Source organism: Nematolebias whitei, chromosome 5, assembly GCF_014905685.2.
Source record: "Nematolebias whitei isolate Nwh7 chromosome 5, NemWhi1, whole genome shotgun sequence".
In the NCBI taxonomy this organism is placed as follows: Eukaryota; Metazoa; Chordata; class Actinopteri; order Cyprinodontiformes; family Rivulidae; genus Nematolebias; species Nematolebias whitei.
In genome coordinates, this window is record NC_056502.1 from 19,039,637 (window position 1) to 19,060,939 (window position 21,303).

At 42.4% G+C, this 21,303-nt stretch overlaps 1 protein-coding gene across 1 annotated transcript; it reads right to left on the minus strand.

Annotated features, from left to right (window-relative positions):
• Nucleotides 1-4,270: 4,270 nt before the first annotated feature.
• On the minus strand, nucleotides 4,271-20,530 carry nr4a3 (nuclear receptor subfamily 4, group A, member 3). Its single transcript, XM_037676310.1, has 8 exons — nucleotides 20,389-20,530; nucleotides 19,729-19,810; nucleotides 16,478-17,310; nucleotides 10,002-10,131; nucleotides 9,263-9,426; nucleotides 8,967-9,166; nucleotides 6,255-6,433; nucleotides 4,271-4,593 (listed from the first exon to the last, which is right to left on the minus strand). The coding sequence occupies exons 2-8, from the start codon at nucleotides 19,790-19,792 to the stop codon at nucleotides 4,331-4,333; spliced, it is 1,833 nt and encodes a 610-aa protein (XP_037532238.1). The 5' UTR covers nucleotides 19,793-19,810; nucleotides 20,389-20,530; the 3' UTR covers nucleotides 4,271-4,330.
• Nucleotides 20,531-21,303: the final 773 nt, after the last annotated feature.

Here is a 21,303-nt window from a genome sequence, read left to right on the forward strand (position 1 = left end):
TGCAGCCTCCATGCCACACGTTGATGCTGGAGCACAGGATGCTCTCCACTGCACACCTGTAGAAGGAGGTGAGGACTGAGCTGCCCAGACCAGCTCGCCTCAGCCGCCTAAGAAAGATGATCTAATGATTCTTTTGAGAGTTTTAAATTCTGTTCACTAGCCCTTGAGATATTTTGCTAACAGACATAAACACACACACATAGACAGGGACAAAATCTTTATTGTCTGCATTTTTCCTTTTGGTGGCAACCAATAGACATGCTAGTGTTTTACTCCACCGTACAGCTGCAAATATATATTAAAAAACACATTTTCACTCATAAAACTGTTAATTATATGAATCTTTTATTCTTTAAGGTAACTTCTTTGATAGTTTTTTTTTTTGAGCTACTAAAATCTGGCTTTTCAAGGAATTTGGGGTGAGAAAAGTTGGTTTTAGATTTAATGTACAATTCTGATAAGATTACGAGTTATGAACACAAAGCCAAGAAAATACCTACTTTGTGTGTGCGTGCTTGAGCGCATGCATGTGTGTGTGCATAATAATCACGTGCATTCTGATGGGAGTTCTAATTAAGACTCTGGGTATCTGCTACCTGTCAGCACTGATCGATTAGCTGCGAGACTGACAGCTCACTGTGTGTATTTGTGTGTCCATGCAAATCTGAGTGCGTTTTGTCCTCATGTCGTGTTATTTTATATGAAACTGAGACACTTTGATTTAAGGGTGTTTTATTGTGTTCATACACACAGTCAGACCCACATTCTCATAAATCGCACAATTAAATTAAATGCATAGCATTTAAGGAATGCATGCCCACTGCCTTTCATCCCATGATCTTATGGGGAGAAATGATAAAGTTTTATGTTGCTGTTTGGGTCAAGCGTGAAAGTACCATCTCATGTGATACTGTGTGATGTCACATTCAGAGCACGTGTTGTGAATGACTCAACAACTACCTCTTCAAATTTTACTTATCTGTAAAATTGGCTGAGCTACAGTTATTTTTGTGTTGGCTGATGATTAGCTGCGGCAGTCATCTTGAATTGGGTTTATTCCAACAGTTCCTGACCTGTAGATATACATTTAATCATTACTTCCTTGAAGGTTTTGTTAAAATTCATCCATTGGTTCATGAACTATTTTACTAACAGACAAACACTCAACAATGACACGGTAAAAAAAAAAATCATTTCATATGGGCATCACTTGGAATATGTGCTGCGACTGCGTCTCAGCAAAAGTCAAAGTTCAAGCCGTTTTTGTGCTGTTTAAGGTCAGCTGGCTGTGCTGGCCATCTTGAGTCTGGTTGACTCTAAAATTACCGTATTTTCCCGCATATAAGTCACAGTTTTTTTGCATAGATTTGTCAGTTCTGCGATTTATACGCCCAAGCGACTGATATACTTTTTTCCCAATATTCATAACAACTGCAGCAGCAAGTCCTCCCATGCCCACTTGCTTCACTCAGCTGGTGCAGACGGAGGAATGCTGGAGGATGGATGGATGGCACCGTGCCGGCCAGGCGAAATGAAGCTGTTTTGACCATTAAAGTGCATTTATTAAGGAAAAGTTAAATTGAGACACACCTTTGCTGTAATGTTGAACAAAAAAAAAAAAGTTTTTAAGTTTTAATCTTGTTAAATTTCTAAGAACTGCAACAGCGAGTCCTCCCGTGCACACTCGCTTCACTCAGCTGGTGCAGGCAGAGGAACGCTGGAGAGCTAGCGGTTCTGGCCACGATGGATGGATGGATGGATGGCGCCGCATGGCCCAGGCAAAATTAAACTGTTTTGACCATTAAATAAACGCATAATAAACGGCGACTTATACGCCAAAACGATTTATATACGTATTTTTTTTTTAACTCTTCATGATGTTTTTTTTGACTGATGTGACTTATACTCTGGAAAATACGGTAGTCACTTATTGATGTACATCCAACTATTCTTTTCTCTAAGTCTTGTTAATATCAATCCTCTAGTTTAAGACAGACACACAAACACAATGCCATAAAAACTGTTGTGTTTGCACATTTTGTCAATTGCTCTAAATGCTAACATGTTATCCGTCACTTTAACTCTTTTGCTTTTTCACTTCTCAAACAAATCGCTTCTCTATTTCCCTGCCAGCTGTTATCCATCAGTGGGCTGTTTGAGTGTGTGTGTAGGAGCTCTTGGTGCTGCGCAGTGAGTGATGGCAGTGACAGTATAGACGGCATGTGCTGTGAAATGTCACCACGGCGATCGATGTTGTTTAACGAGACTGGAGGCTGATCTGGACCTCATGCCAGCATAAAGCTCTCCTCTCCTCACTCTTCCTTCCCCTCTTCACTTTCCTAATCCCCCTTTTACTCTCTGAGAGCGCCCCAAGGGTCCCTGAGGGGACAGAGGCGAGGCCTTTTACCTGTCAGGAGGCTTTTGTCTCTGACAGGACACACACGCATATTTATTGTACCGTATTTTTCGGATTATAAGGCACATTAAGTGAAATAAGTTCATTTTCATAGATTTTTGAGCGCCACGTACCACATAAAATTAGTTCAAGATCAGTAAGCACAACCAGAATTAATACATATGGCGCACTGGATTATAAGGCTCACTGTCGATTTTTGAGAAAATTCAAGGATTTTAAATTGTAAGTGCGCCTTATAGTCTAAAAAATATGGTACGTGAAATCAGCTTGGAAGCCTCAGGATGTAAATTTGTGCGTTTTGTGAGGGTTCATTTTGAGTAATTAAACACAGGACACAGTGCGTCAGAATAATCAGAACTAGTTTATGATTTCAAAGTGCTGAACAGAAAATCCAGTGAACCAAAGAGAAAGGAAAAAAAAAATATATATATATATCTATATATACTGAACAGGAAACTCAAACCAAAAAAGTACATTAAAAAAAAACAGCAAGTTTTTTTTATCATTTTTTTGTTTCTCTTCAAAAAACACACACACGAAAAACAACAACGCACAAGTCGTACCACAATATTTGAAAAAGCTAAAAACACTTCAAAATATTAGTTTTATATTTATATATTTATATTATATTTATATCTATATAATTTGCTTTTATTTTCATTTTAAAACCGCTGCTGTGAGGGTGTGGGTGGGTGGCCTGGGGAGATCCCCGTAGAGCTGCAGTCTGAGACACAAACACAGGTCGAGCTGTTTGCAGACGCTCTCGGCACCGTGCACCCTGACCTCTCGACGGGCGCAGACTCTCACGGTAGAAATGTAAAAGAATTAAAAAGATCACAAATGTGGAATGTTTCCCCCTCTCGGATGTGCAGCTGTCTTGTCGAGCACCCTCCTACCGTCCTCGAGTCGCCGCCATCCCTCAGGCGAGCAGGAAGGGTGTGTGTCTTCTTCTAAAGCCCTTCTCTGGGTATAGGTGCTTTAAAAGCCAATTTCTGCCCATGTTTGTGTCTCCACAGTCGTACTCGACCTATGATTTCAAAGCGAGTTAATAAAAACGACACAAAGAGTTCAAGTCAGGGTGACTCAGTCATCGATTAGTGCACCGTTTCTCCTCCGCTGCAGAAAGCCACGCAGAGATTGGATCTCTCTCGTTGGGCCGCGGACAGCACCGGACAAAGCTTTGCATTCAAATAATTTAGAGTTTGAAATTAGACCACTGCTCCTCGTCAGTCTCGTCCTTTTTTCTTCGTTGTTCTTGCGGTTGGACAGAACTTAAGAAATTGCACTTGTAAGTAAGAGCTCCACCTCAGCAGTCATTTTCACGTGTTTACGACACGTTTGCTTTTTACATGTTTCTGCCCTTCTGTTCTTACGCTGCTTGACCTTTGACATTTCACTGCTTTTCAGTTTGAAAACGCCTCTCTTCCTCTTACGAGCAGGAGGTAACGCTTGTCTTATCGACGTCAACAGTTTAAAAAAAAGTCGGTCCAAATGACTTAAAATAAAAAAGAAAATACAGAATAAGCTAGGCCAAAACAGATAGAGGACTCATAAATGTAGTCTTTTTGCAAAATGAGCTGCCACCCAGATGGAGGAAGGACAATATTAAGTTATTTTTCTGTTGTCCATCTCATCCTCATCATCCTGCCCCATACGAGGGAAAACTGCAGCAGGATCAAACAAACAAACAAAAAAAAAAGGTGGTAAAGCTTTTCAGTCTTTTATACAAGTGAAAAGGATTTTATCAGTTGTCTGTTTGAGTCCAAGGCTTAATGTTTGGTTGTCCCACTGAGCGAGGAGCTTTCAGCCTTCTTCAGTCTCACCTCCAGGTGTGTTTGCATGCTCCTATGGGGAGGATGGGGGGAGGCCTGAACAGAATTTAAGTTTTTTCCTCAGTGTGTTCAGCCTGAGAACTCAGTATGGCACAGTGTCCAGGAATCTGTCGATCGACGGCGGAGGCGGTACGAGGTCCTCCAGCTTCAGGTAGAAGATTCGTTGGAGGCCCTGGGTCCTCTGAGAACGGAGCTCGGCTCTTAATCCCAGAACGTGATTTAGAGGAGGTGCGGCCTTAGATGAGGACGAGGAAGAACCGGAGCCCAGGTGGTCTCTGAGACAACAAAGGACTTTATTTTGCAGGTCCTCAACCCGCTTCGCGTCCTTCAGACCAGGGATTTTGTCTGCAGAAAGAAAGGGTGGAGACAGAGTTCTTAGCACAGTAATTCATTAAATGGCAAAAATTAAGTCAGTGGGAAAAAAAAGCCACACAAATACACAGATCAGAGCTCATTCAGCTGAAATAACATTAGCTACATCTTGTTTTATATTGAATTGAACCTCATTAGCCTGTATGGCTCATGTTCTTAACAGCCTTAACCTGTCTCATTCACCACAGATCAATACACAGCCTAACCTAATAAGCCTCCTGCACACTATGTATGTACGCGTATACTGACATCCCTTCCACATGCGGTACATTCAAACTGCACACAAAATACTTCAAATAAATGCACACAGATGCACAAATGGGCCCTGCATCTTGCAAATTTGAGACACTAATACAAACAAAACAGTGCTCAACGATTAGCTGATTATTTGGCCTTTTGAGCAGCCAAATTCAATTAGGCACACACACGCACACACACATACAATCACACGCTGCTGCCCATAGCAACTCCAGTGGCACTCGGATCAGACTTAATGTGACACTAACTCATTCTGCAGAGACCAGGGTGCCCCCCCCCCCCACTACACACACACCCGTTCAAACACTTATATACAAGTACACATACAAGCTGTGCTGCAGGGAGGCTGCCTCTAAGACCAGCCTCACTTTGAGGTATCCATTATTGGAAGCTTATTTATTGTTTGTTTATGTGACCCTTTTGTTTGGGCTGTTTGCGGCTGCGGTGTTACTCCAGCCCTCCTTCCACCGTGCCTTTCAGACCTCTCGCACACTTTTTGGCTTCCCTGTCTTTCTTCCGCGCTCTCCCTCGGTTCCTTCTTTCTCCCTGTGCATGGACTCCTGGGGACAGATCGATGCTTTCTTTCTGCACAGGCCACTCTGAAGTGGTCGATCGCCTGGTGGCTCTGGTGGCTCAGCCGTGGCCTGTGTGCGCTATGTGCTTTGCCGAGGTGGCAGAGCGCCACTGAGAACGCCGGCAGACGCCATTCCAGAGCCGTGCCCCATGTCGGGCTGGTCGATCGGGAACAGAGTTAAGTGCTCACCCAGAGAGAGGGTGAGAGAGAGAGAGAGATAGCAAACAGGGGAGGGCTTGGAAAGAAAAAAAAAAGGTGGAGGAGGAGGTGGCGGGGGCAGAGTGAGCTACAGAAGCTGGAGGTAGGGGGAGGGGGATTTTATGATTGGACATTATTGCACTCTGGAGTACAGAATGAAATGCATAATTGAGGCTCATCTTCCGCAATGCTGGGCTCCAGTTCTAATGAGTTTTTACCAACAATTCAATTGTTGCATTGTCTGTTGTGTTCCTAATGAGCGCCCGTGGAGAAAGCTTTAATTTTTCACTGATTAGAGGACCAGGTGTGTGGCAGGTGCAGCAGGTGCTTCTGGGTATCAGATTCTGGTTTCAGGCAGAGGTGCGTGAGAAAACGCACGGACGTGTGTGTCTTTGAGTGTGACGGCAGTGGATGGAACCAGCTGATCACTGCTGCTCAGGAAAACCCACAGGCACAGCATTTTACAACAAAACAACAACAACAGCATATTTACTTCAGAACAGCTTGTCTGATTGTTGTGATCCAAAAGAAACAGATGGCTGTTTGGTTTCAAATTGGTACCTTTATTTTTCAGTTTTTTTTCAATTTTATTTTAATTATTTACCTGTGAGCAGGACGAGGGCGGACAGGCAGGCGAAGGCAGTGGCATCCAGGTTTAAGCTCTGGAGGTGAGTGGAGAAGTCGCGAATAGAGTCTAGCCACTCTCCAAAGCCGCGAAGGCACTGGAACCGGTGCAGCACCAAGCCTTTACAGAACACTAGCTTATCCTCTGACAGGATGGACCTGAGAAACAGAGATGGGATTTGTTAGCCCTTTATTCCATAGTAAATTAGTGATATTTTCCCTCATGCATTGTAAATATAGCTTGAGATACTGGGAGAAGGAAGCAATTACAATAAAAAAAATAAAAAAACGAAAACCTGGAACTTTGAACACACATCAAACACAGGCATGCAGCTGATTAGGCTTGTGTTTTCCAAAATTACAGCATTTAAAACATTCCTGTTTCCTTGTGGTAGGGTGGGGTGAAGGGTTAGGGCAGAGGGCCGCTCTGTGTGTGTGTATTTGCAGATAGGTAAACTGCTGCAGCTTTAATGTTTCCAGGCAGTGGAAACACAAAGCTTTAATGAGGAAATGAAAAAGCTTCTCAGATGTGTTTAACCATCACTTACTCACGACACGCAACATCCCACTTTTAGCTAAGAGGGAAAGGGGGCTAAACAATAAATAAAGCTGGGGAGTTCGGTTGTAAAGAGGAAGGCAATAGGTTGAACTGTGTGAAATGGGAGGACGCAGGACAATAAAAGGGAGAAAAAGAAACAGATTATTGTGTAAATTTTCATTAAATTGGAAAAAGGGGGAAAGACCTGGGAGCCACTAATTACAACCAGCACAAACTTTGGTTTAGCAGCTTTGAGTAAAATCCTGAAACATTTGTGTCTAATTATTTTTACTGCAGCTTGTACTCCACAAACATTTGGTCGAACACATGAAGGAGGACACTGCACATAATTCATCCAATCAAGCATGCATAGTAAAATATATAATGTTAATTGCATACGCGCTTATCAACAGCTAACCAAAACAAGAAACGGTTAGCACAACAAGTAATAATGATGAATGTTTAAACGTTTATTTTTGTAACATTGTGCACATCATTACATGATGTGTGTGTTACGTGTGTGAAGTTAAATTTTATGTGAACTTTAAAATAAAAGGCAGGGGAGAAACTGTATTCACCCATCAAACCTTACATAGGAAGAACAATAAACTTGTTTTCAGCCTAATCTCGTCACACCATCAACTGCTGCCGAAACGTCTCCACAGGAACCTTTAATCAGAAATCTACTTAACAGATGATGTGTTTTTAGAAGCGTTTTGTGTATATAAACGATATCTGGTTAACAAGCACGAGTAAAACAAATTTCACTCTAGGACTAAACAAGCAAACTCAATAATCCTGAAGAGTTTTTCCTTAGACTCAACATCTGCAGAGTTGTGATTAAGTTCATACCCAACAGATATTCAACTAAGTTTTATTTCAATCCACTATTGGGCCCATCCCTGATAATAACACACGACGAAAGCTACACAGAGAGGTTGGCAGACAAGCGTGCAGGCAGATGCACACATGCACAGCTGGATGTCTGCCACGCATTCCTCTCACCCCTGACTACCCCGTTGCTACGGTAATCAGCCGATAACCACAGAAACGGTTTGGTGACGAGGCTGCTTACAGCAATGCCGACCCAGAAGAGCGAAGCAAATTTGTTCAACGCACACCAAACACACACACACACACACACACACACACACACACACAGACACACGCTTGTGAAAGGGTCTGCGAAGCATCCTGGTTCAATGCAGGGTCAATAGGCGATGCAATGAAAAGGAGGAAGCAGAAAGTACAAGACAGTGCTGTGTTTGTCTCTTGTTTCCACCCTTTCGTGGGAGTTCGCTGATGGCAACAGGAGCTGTGTGTGTGCATGTATGTGTGTGTGCCTGCCCCTATGAGTCCACCCTTTAGCGTGAGTCAGCGTCCTCTCCTGCTGGGACTGTGATGCCACCACCCATCCTCTACCCACCCTGCACCTGGACTTTTGCACCAAGAGGAGAAGAAAAAGTTCTACACCATCAGTGAGTGTGACTAAGTGCGCTTGTGCGTCTCACTGCATTGGTCCTCTGCCCTAGACAACAGCTCAGACAAAAGGATGAGCTTGTAGAGTGACCCCCCTCCTTCCCTCCAACCCATAAATTTAACTAGCGGCATGCCGAACAAGAGCAGAGCGGTAACCCTGGGTAATTCTGAGGCAGGGAAGAGCCATAATGGCACGAGTGAGGCGCCCACGTTCTCGAACAAACACAGATTGGTGTTCTTCTTATTCCAGTCAGCTGAACTGAATGTACCTTCCATAACAACCCCCTTTTTCCAGTCTCAGCTGACTGGACTTTAGATGGAATCAGTCCTGTCAGCTCACAAAGTTTGAACAGTTTTTAGCTTGCAGGACGCACACAAAGCCCTCTGTGCGTCAGATATCAGACGAGCGGAGCGGAACTCTGTGGGTGGAGCTGCTGTCATAGCTAAAGACTCCATTCATAATTTGGTTCATATGGCGATTACTCAGCTGCACTCTTCCCACTCTGGAGATACACCAACACAGCAGCGCACAGCTTTGCCAGCCCATTTACACACTGTAATTTATCACTCAAGGATACAGGATGTCTTTTGTTCCCATCAGCGGCGTGAGGTGCCAAAGGAAAAGACTGAAAAGAAGACGAGCGTAATTTTGTGTTTAAACTGTTGGCACCTTACCTGTGAGCCAATCGCAGGACAAACAACTCCAAAAAAGCTGAATCTATGAGCAGGTTCTGATCGTCCCGCTGAAGTTCGGAGAAGCCGGGCAACCAGTCAGCCCAGCATTTTGTGGTCTCCATCGAGATGGTGAGAAGCCTGTAGAAGAGCTGGATGTGCTCTGCGTCAGAGGAGGAGGAGGGAGGGTCGGCGGCGGTGAACTGTTTGACCACAGATAGAGACATAACTTGCACAAGGCACATTTCTCAACAAACACATGCAGTTATCTAATACGTTGAGAGTTAGAGGGGGGGTACCTGGCTGTAGTCAAGCTCTCGGGGTGTGCAGTGGGAATAAGCCCTGAGGAGAGCAGAGAGCAGACTGAGGGGTGGAGAAGGGGGAGACGCCTCTGTCTGCAAGGGGCTCTTTGGTTTGGAGGGCAGGCGGCCTCTGCGGCCCTTCAAGCTATCTGTACGTACCACTGTGAAGAAGAGAACGACAGAAGACAAAAAGAAAAAGTGAGTTCATTAGTTGATATTAGTGCTGCAAGCTACCTGACATTTTATTTCCCAACTTATCAACTTGATATTACTGTACATACTCTTCAGGCGCTCTCCAACACAGGAAGCTGCAAGCCAGCAGATGGCAGTGGAGCTGCTCTGCAGGCACTGAGGCCTGTGAGCTGTGTGGGTTTATTTGCATACATGTGGTTTGTGAATGTAGGTGGGGGCATTACAGGACATGTGAGACAGGTGAGAAACCTCAGAGAAATGAGGGCAAAATGAATGTCACTCCAATTCTCCACATGAGCAAAACACTGCTGCCATAAAGAGATGGAGGGAGTGAAAATGAGTGATTCTGATGGTCTGCTTAGACTCGGTTTCTTTTATAGCTTTAATAGACGCTGAAGACTTCAGGATAGAGAGGATATGTCACTGCATGTGTCTATGTGTTGTGATCGTTGCTCGCCTTTTAAGCACAGATAAGAAAAAAACAACAACTCATAAGCTGGATGATGATGTGTCCCCAGCTGGTATCAGGTGTGATTTTTCTTACCTTCCTTCACCATGCCCACACTCAGGCACTTTTGAAAGCGGCAGTACTGGCAGCGGTTGCGTCTCCTCTTGTCCACAGGACAGTTCTTGCTGGCCAGGCACACATACTTGGCATTTTTCTGCACGGTGCGCTGCAGAAACAAAACGCACACACACACGAGCATCCCGATGATCATCAGCCTCCAAACACAATCAACACCTAATATTTGATTTGCTTAATTTAATTTTTTCTCCCCTTATCAAAGAGCCGAAGTACGGAGCTCGCAGGTCAGATTTTAATTACGTGCTGATAGGCGACGGTGACATCAGTGTAATTAGATAAAATTAATTCCACTCCCCCCAACAACAAGCCTTGCCTGCAGGAGGGACAATTTTATTAGAGCCATGCAATGACAGTGACGGGTGGGGGGTGGGAGGGGGGAAGCGCATGCCGGCCGATCCAGGGTCCCCCGAGATGAAGAAGGTTGGAGAGAAGGGGGGAGAGAGAGAGCAGGCCACACGAGCTGCGTGATCAGACAGTCTGAAGCCTGCAGGTCAAGTCAGCTTGTGGTACCTTCAGGGCCTCACGTCTATCTGGATGGGCCCCGCGGGGGCTGTTCTCTACTTGGCTGACCTGCGCGATTATTACTGACCTTATTAAAATAATATAAAAAAAAATGCACCTTATGGATAAAAGGCAATCTGTGTGTGTGCATCAAACATGTGATATCCATGCACGCGCTCATGTCAGGAAGTTGTGTATGAAGATGAAAGAGTGGCTTCCCAATGTAGAGGAACTTATTATTGACTTTTTATGGATTTAACCACCACAAGTGCTGTGTGACCACATCTAAAGCTGATATTTAAAGCCCTCACTTACTGCTCCAAACAAACCACACACCTATCAGTCTTTGTGTAACTGTCAGTAAAGCCTGCTGGGCCATATTTTGCAAGATCATTAAATCTCATTAAGTCTCTTAAAAAAAAAAAAAGAATGCCTAGGGTGCAAATATGTTACAACAAAACAGATACACTGACAATAAAGACAGATTCACACCATCATGCCATGCATCTCAACATGCTCGGGGTGCCCTTCATTTTACCTTAACTGTCACCAAATCCTCACACAGTGACATTAATATACTTTAAACCTACATCTTGCTACAATAAAGCAAACTGGCAAAGTGAAAACAACAACTGTAAATCCAGTAATCTACTCAGGCAGCCCCACAAACAAACTGTATAAACAAACTAATAACAGAGCACACTGAAACTACCCCAACCTTCCCCTCTTTTTATTATTATTATTTTCTATTTTCTTCAACGCCACTAAAACACATCAAAACAAATAAATCCAATTAGGAACCCCTCGTGCCACACATGCCTGTGCCCCCCGGGAGACCAATAACACACCAATTATTCCATATGCTCCGGCGTGAGCACGGAACTGAAGCTAAATGGGCGCCAGTGCTGGATAAGAGGCGTTGCTATGGTACCACAGATCGCCATGAACCTCTTCTTCCTCTCATGTTTTTAATAGCCAGGGACACACACAATCAGTGATAAGTTAGTTATGGCTATTAATGCGGCTTACAGCTGATTGACACACAGTTTAAGCATGTCAACAATTATACGTACATCTTTACAAGCAGTCTGCTGGAAGCTCAGCACAAAGTCTGAAGACATAAACTTGAGTCTTGACAAGTCTCTGTTACAAAAGTTCTGTTTTTAATAAGGATGTACGATATTATCGGCATGGTATCGGTATCAGCCAATATTAGCGTTAAAGTTAAATATTGGACATCGGCCATTTCATCAAAATAACTCACCGATATAAAAGCCGCTGTTTTTGTATGACAGTCCAGTGACAAGGACGCCTGCAGCGCCAGCACAACGTGATGACATCACGCACACCTACCTGATCTGATCATGGTGGAGAGGAAGAAGTCAAAATGTCGGCGGTGTGGAAGTTTTTTTTATTGAGGATGTCAGATTCCGAAGATTTATGGACTACGTTGAGCCTCGCTACATCGTCCCCAGTCAGAGATATTTTTCTGACGTAACCTGACCCGTGTTACAAGCCGTCATTTCCGACATCATTGAGAAGCTAATAGCCGATAGCACTTGAGTGAGTTTTACCACAGACATTTGGATGTCAAGTGTTGGCGTCGTTAGCATGACTAGTCTTACGGCACAATGGATAGACAAAAACTTTGACCTTAAAAAGGCTGTCCTTCATGCACAACAGAGCAGAGGATCCCACACTGCAGCTAGGAACCTGGAACAAGCCTCCACAAGTGAGACAGCATCGCAGGTGACTAATGTTAATAAATAACATTTAGCACTTTTCATTTAATATAAGTTGAAGTGCTATATATATCATATGGCTGTTACTGAATATATGTCACCAGCTCTTACAGCTGTTACACATTTTTTGTAGCAAATAAGCCTAAATAATATAATAAATAATATTATATTATATACTGACAAAGGAACGTATATAAAAAATATCGGTATCGGTTATTGGCCAAATAAGTTTTAAAATATCGGCATCTCGGCCAAAAATCCAATATCGTGCATCCCTAATTTTTAAAGTTAGCCTTATTAATTAGTCATCTAGTCATCGTCATTAATTAGTTATTCCTTTTTTGTCTTTAAGTTCGTTTTTCTAAAGTAGTGTGTAAGGCCTGTGTGAATGTGAATAAAAGTCTTCTCTTTCGTACAAACACACACACAGGACTTGTTTTACAAGACAGCTGCTTCCAGAAAGAGCTCGACTTTTCAAAGATCAGTTAAGGTTTTGATAAATTAACCTCCGCTATATCTCCTGCTGTCTTTACTTTCTTTATCTACAACTATGAATGTATTGTGTGTGAGTACCGTATGCCTAGTGCTCTTGTGACTTTACTTCCTGTATAGAGCATGAGCATCTCAGCAAAATATGCAACATAGCAGAAAAAAGTACTGCAAGACTCTGAAATCAATATGCTGCCTGTAAATATGTATGTGAACAAATGATCTCACACTGATTACACTCATTTATTCAGGACCACTGCGTGCCTGTGCATATGAATGGCCAAAAAGGAGAATATATTGTAAGTTTTGAGACTTACTGTCAAGTTTATACCAAATTCCTCTGAAACTCTATATTTAATTTCTGTACGACACCAAAAAAATTGTGACCCTGACAACACTCTGGAGAATTAAAAAAAAAACTCAACTTGACAGAAAAAAAGTCCAGCTGAAATGTTCATGTTGAGAGTCGCAATTGGGGTGTGAGTTATGTGCACTAAATTCACAAATGAGATGGAGGCACATGTTGTGGTGGCTCGATGGAGGCTTGCAGACGTAGATCCTTGACTCATGGACTCAACATGTTTGGTTTAAATTAAAGCCCGGTAGGAAAAAAAATGTCCCCTTCCATTCAAAACCAGTCCCCTCTACTGCTTCAGTTTGCTGAGCACCTACAAAACAAGTGGTATAAAGTGGAAAAAGTGAACTGATTTCATCGTTTTGAGTTTTACAGCTTGATTGAAAGTGCTGAGCCATTTGCTTTCACAAATGCTATTTCTGTGGATGCAGTTATTTAACATTTATTACTGCTGAATTTTAAAACAAATGTGCCAAAAAAATTGTATTTTATTCTTTTTTCAGCACTTTCTGACACTAGACCATGACTAACATGCATTACAAGCAATGTAAAAAGAAAAAAAAAGAACTGAGCAAAGCTGACAGTGTGTTTTTCTAAAAAAAAATCTCAGCGATAACTCACTGGTTTGTTCAACATTTCCATTTATGCTCTTTTTGTTTCCAACATAATGTACGATTTTTATTACCGAATATTCAAATTCTAAATAGACTCAACTCCATTAATGAAAACCAGTGGAAAGTACACATTATTCAACCAGAAATGGAAAAAAAGGGGGGAAATGGCTTGTTTAGCAGCTGTAATTAATTCAGTGGAAGATGTGCTTCAAATTGTATTAATGAAATAACAATAACTTACAGCAAGCCTGGACCATGGGTTTAATGTGTAATAGTTATTCAGCGATGATTAAATACAATCAGGGAAGTATTTTCAACAAGACCATCAATATAATGAAGGTAATGTGCCTGAGAATGTATGAAGAGACGCAGGTGGGTGAAATGGTTTTTCAGTCTGACATTGCATGGATTCACGTTGGAACAAACAGAAAATTCAGCACATATATGTGAAGAATTCTGCACATATATATTTTTCTATAAATGTGGTTGCATGCATATGTGTGCGTGGTTGCATCTGCATGTAAAGGAAACCTGGCGAGGTTTGACAGACTTTGTGGCTGCAGAGTGCTGCAGCGAGCAGCACAGAGCCTGACACCCACTGTCACCAGACACTGTTTTCATTAATTACTAAATAAAAACAAATTGTGAAACTAATTGGAAAGAAGGATAATTCGTTTCCACCTACCAGAGGCATTATTCAATTACCCCTGTTTGCCCCTCTTGTCTTGCTGTCACTTAATTTTCCCTCTCTTGTCTCGAGCTAGCAGTAAAAAGCTTAATAAGCGTGACTGTACAAATGTATAAATCAGCAACTGCGCACTGAAATGACTCCATCTGCTTTTAGCATGGCTTCACTGGAGTTTCACACACCACCACAAACATCGATAACAGCTCCTGTCAGAGTTTGAAAGTCTGCATATAGAAAACCAAAAAAAAATAGGTGTGACAGAAAACTTCCTTTTGGTGATGCTGAACTGTATTGAGTGTGTTAGCACATGTGCGGTAACATGGGATGTAAACCAGAAAGCTGAAAACTCTATTACTGAATATACGAGGAGCCAAATTTGAAACTGACTCATAATGGTCATGGTGTTGTGTCAGTGAATGGCGGTCAATTTTGTGGTGACTGATAGATTACAAACAAACTGAAAAGAAATTTTGATTTGAAGGAGGCGTCCTTTTCCACTGCACACTCCTTGAACTTTATTACTAAGTGGCTCAGCAGCAAGCATGGCACTCAGAGAGAGAATATGAGTTGTTATAATCGTCCTATATGCTCTCACTTAACACAGTCTGCGCACACACGAACAGTGAAAACACTTTGCCCACTTGGTTACGGGGGGAGATGACCCTTGTGGGTGTTTTGCTTTTGAAATGACACTAGACGATGTAAAGAGTGCAGAGAAAGGTGTCGAGTGGTAACTTGGCAAATGCAACAAGATAGTTTCCAATGATGTTGTTTGAAGCAAATTCACAATTATACTACTGTAGTTAATTTCCTAAATGGATTGTTCAGATTTTTTTTTAAAGGAAGTTATGTGGAAAGGTTATGAGCCATTAATATCTTACCTGATAAAGATAACTTAAAATAAAAATTCAGAGAGGTAAAGTTTAAAAATTAATCCACTGACCTAACAACTAATCAAAGCTCAAATCAAATGTCTACTGTCTTAAAACCACTCAATTCTCAAGGTTTTATAACAGTTTACACAAACGCTATTTTATAGACCTTTACAGACCATTACACTTCCATTGGTTTCATTACATGATTATTCTAACGGAAATATCCTGATATTTACCAAAAGTGCTACAGCTAACTGCTGCTGCCACTATTTATGCTAACAAATAGATAAATAATTCTATGTAAATAACCCTGTAATGAAAATTTGACAAAAATTTGAATAAAATAGCATAAACTAGGTGAGTTTCAAGATGACAGTACAGTAGTCCCTCGTTTATCGTGGGAAATCCATACTCTGAAGCCCCACGATAAGTGAAAAACCACGAAGTAGGGGTACAAGTAGTAAGTAGTAGTTTATTTTAGTATATATATATATATATATATATATATATATATATATATATATACTGTATATTGAGGCGTTTTAAACACTTCCCACACTCTTGCAATATTCTAAACAATGTTTCTAAACTCTAAATGCTCTAAAAGAGCTCAGAATGTCATGATTTCAGCTCTGCCCCAGCTGCTCTGTGCCACCTGCAAGTGCTCTCGGCCACGCCCACTTCTCTGCTCTGGACGGAGATCAGCTGCAGGAAGAAGCTTATCCTGCAGTGTGGGCCTGTATAAAGGTATAGCAGGTGCTAAATAATTTAAAATAATTTGTTTTAAATAAAAAAAATCCATGCCGATCATGCGGCTCATCAATCAATCAGTCAACTGTGTGTCATGTCCAATCTTACTTTGCAAAACCTTACTTTGTTAGCTCATTGATCCGATCAGAATTAAATTACCAGTATTTCTCTTGAACTGAGGTCATACAAAGGCCTATCTACAACAGGTAAGATATTAATTGTTTATATACTTTTTACATAAGCCCCATTTCAGAAATCCTATTTCACATATTAAGTTGATTTATAATGAGTGTATTGTATAGTGAGAAACTTGTGCTGATACTGTAAAAAGCATTTACAAAAAAGGTCAAACTGGCGTACCTTATTTAAATTCAGATTATTTCAAAGATACTGAAAAATGCAATTATTGTAATTTTTTACCTTGAAAAAGCCCTTGCAGCCCTCACAGGTGCGTACGCCGTAGTGCTGGCAGGCTGCGTTGTCCCCACACACCGCACAGGTTCCTTCTCCTTGAGGGCCACGAGGAGGAGGTGAGGGCAGACTGTCTCCTAGGAGAGGCCCACAAGGCCCAAGAGCCAGGGAGCGGAAGGCAAGGCTGCTGCCCCCGGCCCCACGGTGCAGCTGGTACATGGGCTGGTCCAGAGGTGGACCGTGAGAGTGGGACACTGATGGCGAAGAAGAGGACGAAGAAGAGGTACGGACCATCCCTCCTCCAAGGCTCTCATAACCACCAACGTTGCCACCGCTGTGAGGTGGAGAGTGCTGGTAAAAGTGCTGAAAGCGTGGAGATTTGAGGGCACCTGTTTCCAGGCCCGAGCCCAGGGAGTGAGGGTGCGATGGAGGGGCCAAGGAGTGCTCGTCCCAAAGGAAGGAGGTGCCATGCTGCGGTGGCAGGGATGGGGTGGTGGGAGGGGAAGAGGGGGACTGCTTAAAGTACATTGCAGAGGAGGACATAGCCTCCAGTGGCGGTGTAGTTGGGTAGCTCTCCTCCTCCTTTTTGATGGTGGGTCTGTGCGAGGGCATCTGGAAGAGGCAGGAGGACTTGGGCTCATAGCTCCCCTCCACGAAGACGTTGAAGCTGGGAAGGGAGGTGGTGGCGGCGGCTGAAATCTCGCCCCCTCCCAGGTCCAGCTTGGTGTAGTCCGGGGTCATGAGGTCAGAGCTGTAGCTGTCGCTCTGGTAACTGAAGGACTGGCCAGAGTAAGCTGAGCCTGGAGGGGCGGGCCCATACTGAGCCTGCACACAGGGCATGTCTGCAGGACACACAGCACAGACACGTCAGAGCTGACTGAGACTTTCCATTCAAGAAGCATCTTTTATAGTGTTAGTCAACACATTTGTGGCCTAAAATAACAACCGTTAGGCAGAAAATATAATTTACTGCTATAGCAGTTAAACACAACAGGTAAACTGAGGAATGGGACTTAAATTAAAACAAAAGGAAAACTACAGGATCAAGCCACACACGCAGGCCAAACACACAAAACGACTAAAGATTCCTGCAGCTCTATTGGAACAGGCAGTTTTTTCTTATTATCATTTCCCACTATCTTTCAATGAGTCAAAGATGACAGGTCTTATGAAAATGCACCTTTCAAAGTTTCTTACAAGCGTTGAATTTTTCCCCCACTCATATTTCTTGCACTTGGCGTTAGAAACTAAGTGTAAACTTCAAACAAGGTTGATTTTTGTTAGTTTGGTTTTAGTGTGTTTGTGTTTTATGTGAGTCTGATGACGGCAAAGTAGATGAAATAACATACAAATGGTGGACGCTAACCTTCCCATACACGCACAGACGATTTCCTCACTGACTCAAACTCCAGCAGGTCTATCCGCTCTGATTTAAGCTGCCACTGTCACAGCAACAAGACGCCATGTTTTCTTCTCACGCGACACCTGCGTTCTGCGCGCGCTCCTGCCGCGCGTTGAAGGTGCGCGCGGGCAATTTGTAACAAGCTAGCTCTGACGAGAGCTTTTCAGCCGTTCGCTCGTCGCTCCTGAGCAAAAAAACCCCTCCAAACACCGACTCCCAACAGCCACAGGCACTCCGCCGTGATATCTTTTCCCTCCCCGCCACTCAGATACGGAACATCTGTCCACATCTGTTGTTTGGGCACCCTGACATACCTCCATCCAAGCGGACTCACTCCGTCAACGCTCGGCCAGGACATCAAGCCAATTTGACTTCAGTTTTCAGCAAAAGTTAAGTAAACCGATAAGCACAATCGTTTTTCCACCTCCTCTCCAAAAGGTTAATAACTTCAAAAAACAGGATTAAGATTAAAAATAGAATAGCCTTCACTTTAAAAAACAGCCAGGAAAGTTACGTTTGTCTCATTAACGAACGTGACTCATTGCGCAGGCGCACAAAAGTGACCTAAACTTCTTGGCCTCTATGACGTAATTATATTATAAATGTAGAAAAAGGCTTCTGTTCTATACTGTAGATTTTGGTATATTGGTATTTATTTATATTCATGTAGTTGTGTGTTTATCCAGCATATTTGTTACCTGTTTATTTTCTGTTCTTGGTTGTGTTGATTTTATTACATATATATGTATTTATGTCATCTATTTGTAAAAAAACAAAACAAACTTGAATAAAAATAATAGCTGAGGTGTCAAGTAAAACAAAAATGATTAGAATAATTACATAGAAATATGCATTAATTTTGTCATTGCATTCATTGTTATTATTTTAATTGCATAAGAAGCAAAACGGTAGAAAAGGATGATTATTTTATAAGAAATCTCTATATACTTAGTACATTTTTCCTCACGCAAGCTAAGTTAAAAATATTGACCTCACATTTTTCAATTATGACAGCTAGTTATCAGTGGCAACGTGCCAAGATTAAATTAAGGATATGAGTCAACCTCTACTTCACGTCATTTCTTTCCCCTTTACTTCTTCTGCAAGTGACCAGCTCTTCAACCCACGTGGAAAAACACACATGGAGCATTATGGGTGTCATGGGGCCTCTCTTTTCTGTGCTAAATAATTTTAAAGCATGCAAAAATGAAGAGGAAAAAAATGCACACAACTGATAAGATGAGGGCGCAGTGGTGAACTTTGTGGCTGTGTGTTGTGTCAGTAGGCCAAACCCCATAAAGTCCGGGTTACAGTGTGAGTGTGCTTTAAAGGATCTCGGCACCTGTCATAGAAACACACCCTCACAGCAGCTCATTAACTTGTCAGGAGGGTATAACTTTAAATAGGGTGTTTAAGCTGACTTTGCCTGCAGGAAAGAGAAAGACGAAGAGAGAAATGTTAACATGAAACATTTTAATGTTCGTCCGCGGGAGTCAGATTAGTGAAGAAGGCTTTGAAGAGCGCACAGACACACATTTTCCTCACAATGATGTTCAAGATGTCAACACAGACCTGTATGTGCTCATTCTGTTAATAACATGTACCCTCATCCTAAAAAGAACCTGTAAAACCACTTCTGTCATAGTCTCACCTTGTGCCTCCTTCACTCAACACACACCCAATGTTCACAAAAATACACCTCAGATGAGTTTTATGACCCCTTCAGTCTCCAGCACCACTTCTGTTCTGAATGTGAGTGTTTCAGCGTGTGTGTGTGTGTGCGTGCGTGCAAGCAGGAAGAGACAGACAAGCAGAGAGGAGGTGCAGCACAGTGAGGCGAAAGGAAACAGTCTCTAACCTCGAGGTGTGCATTTCAACTGGACAAACTGCAGCTGTTCCAATAACTGAGTGCGCCTGCTCATTGTCAGAATGCCATAGATCTAACAAAATGAAAACATGAAGATGAAGACATGAGGAATGGGGAAAAAAAACTTATTTGAATATGGGGAAAATAATGTTTGAACTAAGTGGCCTCTCACACGAACAACACACGAAGCAGCTGTGACATGTTGCAGAGAATAACACAAATCAACAGTTTGAGGGCTTTGATGGCTGAATTCATTGAAATAAAATCGTGTGGGACTGAAAAATACACTAACATTAGTCCAGATTTAGTCTGGAAAATTTTAGAAGTGTGAAAAAGGTTGCCAGCTACAGAGTGAACAAGCACCAAAACAGCAAAATCTGCATTTCGTTGGGGGCAAAATGACTAAACCATCGACTGCATATGTTTGAACTTGATTTAAACTCCACAATTTGGCCTCTAAACAGACTTTTCAGAGCTGCGGTGCACTTTGACAATTTCATTTTCGTGTTCTTGTCAAACAGCTGGCATCAAAAACAGCACAAAAGACTGAGATCCAAGCATCAGCTGAGAGAAGTAAAGAAAGAAAGAAAGGAATGAAAGAAATGAGAAAGAAAGAAATGAAAAGAAAGAAAAGAATGAAAGAAAGAGTACCTGGTGAGAGAGCCTCGCGCTGAATGGTGCTGGGTATCCGGGGTTTAGGGGTGGCGTGGCTGCGGCCGAGCCAGGACTCCTGGAGCTGGGAGGACTCGGGATCAGATCTCCGGGACTCCGAGCTCGTCTGGGCGCGCTCTTCCGAACCTATGCCTGCTGGAAAGGAGGAGAAGAGGGGACAGATGTGTAAGGATGGGATAGACAGCTGCTGGAAACCGGATGAAAAGGGGGGCAACCCTTTCCTCCAGTCCCTCACAATCTTAACTTTACTTTATTCAACAAATTTTAACTTTTTTTTTTTTAAAAGTAGGGTTCGGGATAAAGTTTATTTGCGCAATTTAAACACATCGGGAAGCTTGTTTTTAAGTTTAAAACGTGCCACTGTTTAATAAAAAAAATCAGATGCAGAAAAAGATGAAAGATGATGCGCGCCTCGCTCCAGATGTGTTAAATTACAACATAAAATCATGCAAATTCCCTTAAAAACAATTTAGGACGAATGTCTACAGGTTTTTGTCCAATATGTAAACATTATGCAATGATGTGAGACACTGAATCACCGCGAGAAAGAAGACAAAATGTTAAGAACCACAACTGAAGATCATGCGCTCATTTCACAACTTGCACTCGTGGGCGACAGGTTTCATTCTAACGCAAGAAAACGCGCTCAGTTATTAATATTATCATGCAGGTTTTTGCGCACTAACATATGGATTTACAAAGAACAGAACAACTCCCCACCAAACAAATCTACAAACCTACAAAAGTGAGAACTTTTAGAAAAGCAGGCTGCGCCAGCGCGTCCGGACCATCACTTCCCATGCGCGTGTGATCGAACCGGCTCAACGTTCACCCAGAAGAAGAGACAAATCTGGGATCTATTTTTCTTTTCTTTCTTTTTTTTTTTTTTTTTTT

What these genes read in the sequence shown, in the direction of transcription:
- nr4a3 (XM_037676310.1), bottom strand. Translation starts at nt 19,792, where the DNA reads ATGAGCAGGCGCACTCAGTTATTGGAACAGCTGCAGTTTGTCCAGTTG. An exon ending in TGTGGGCATGGTGAAGGAAG is followed by an intron (nt 9,427 to 10,001) that starts GTAAGAAAAATC and finishes TCTTCTTCACAG; the next exon opens with TGGTACGTACAGATAGCTTG. An exon ending in GTCCTGCGATTGGCTCACAG is followed by an intron (nt 6,434 to 8,966) that starts GTAAGGTGCCAA and finishes TCTGTTTCTCAG; the next exon opens with GTCCATCCTGTCAGAGGATA.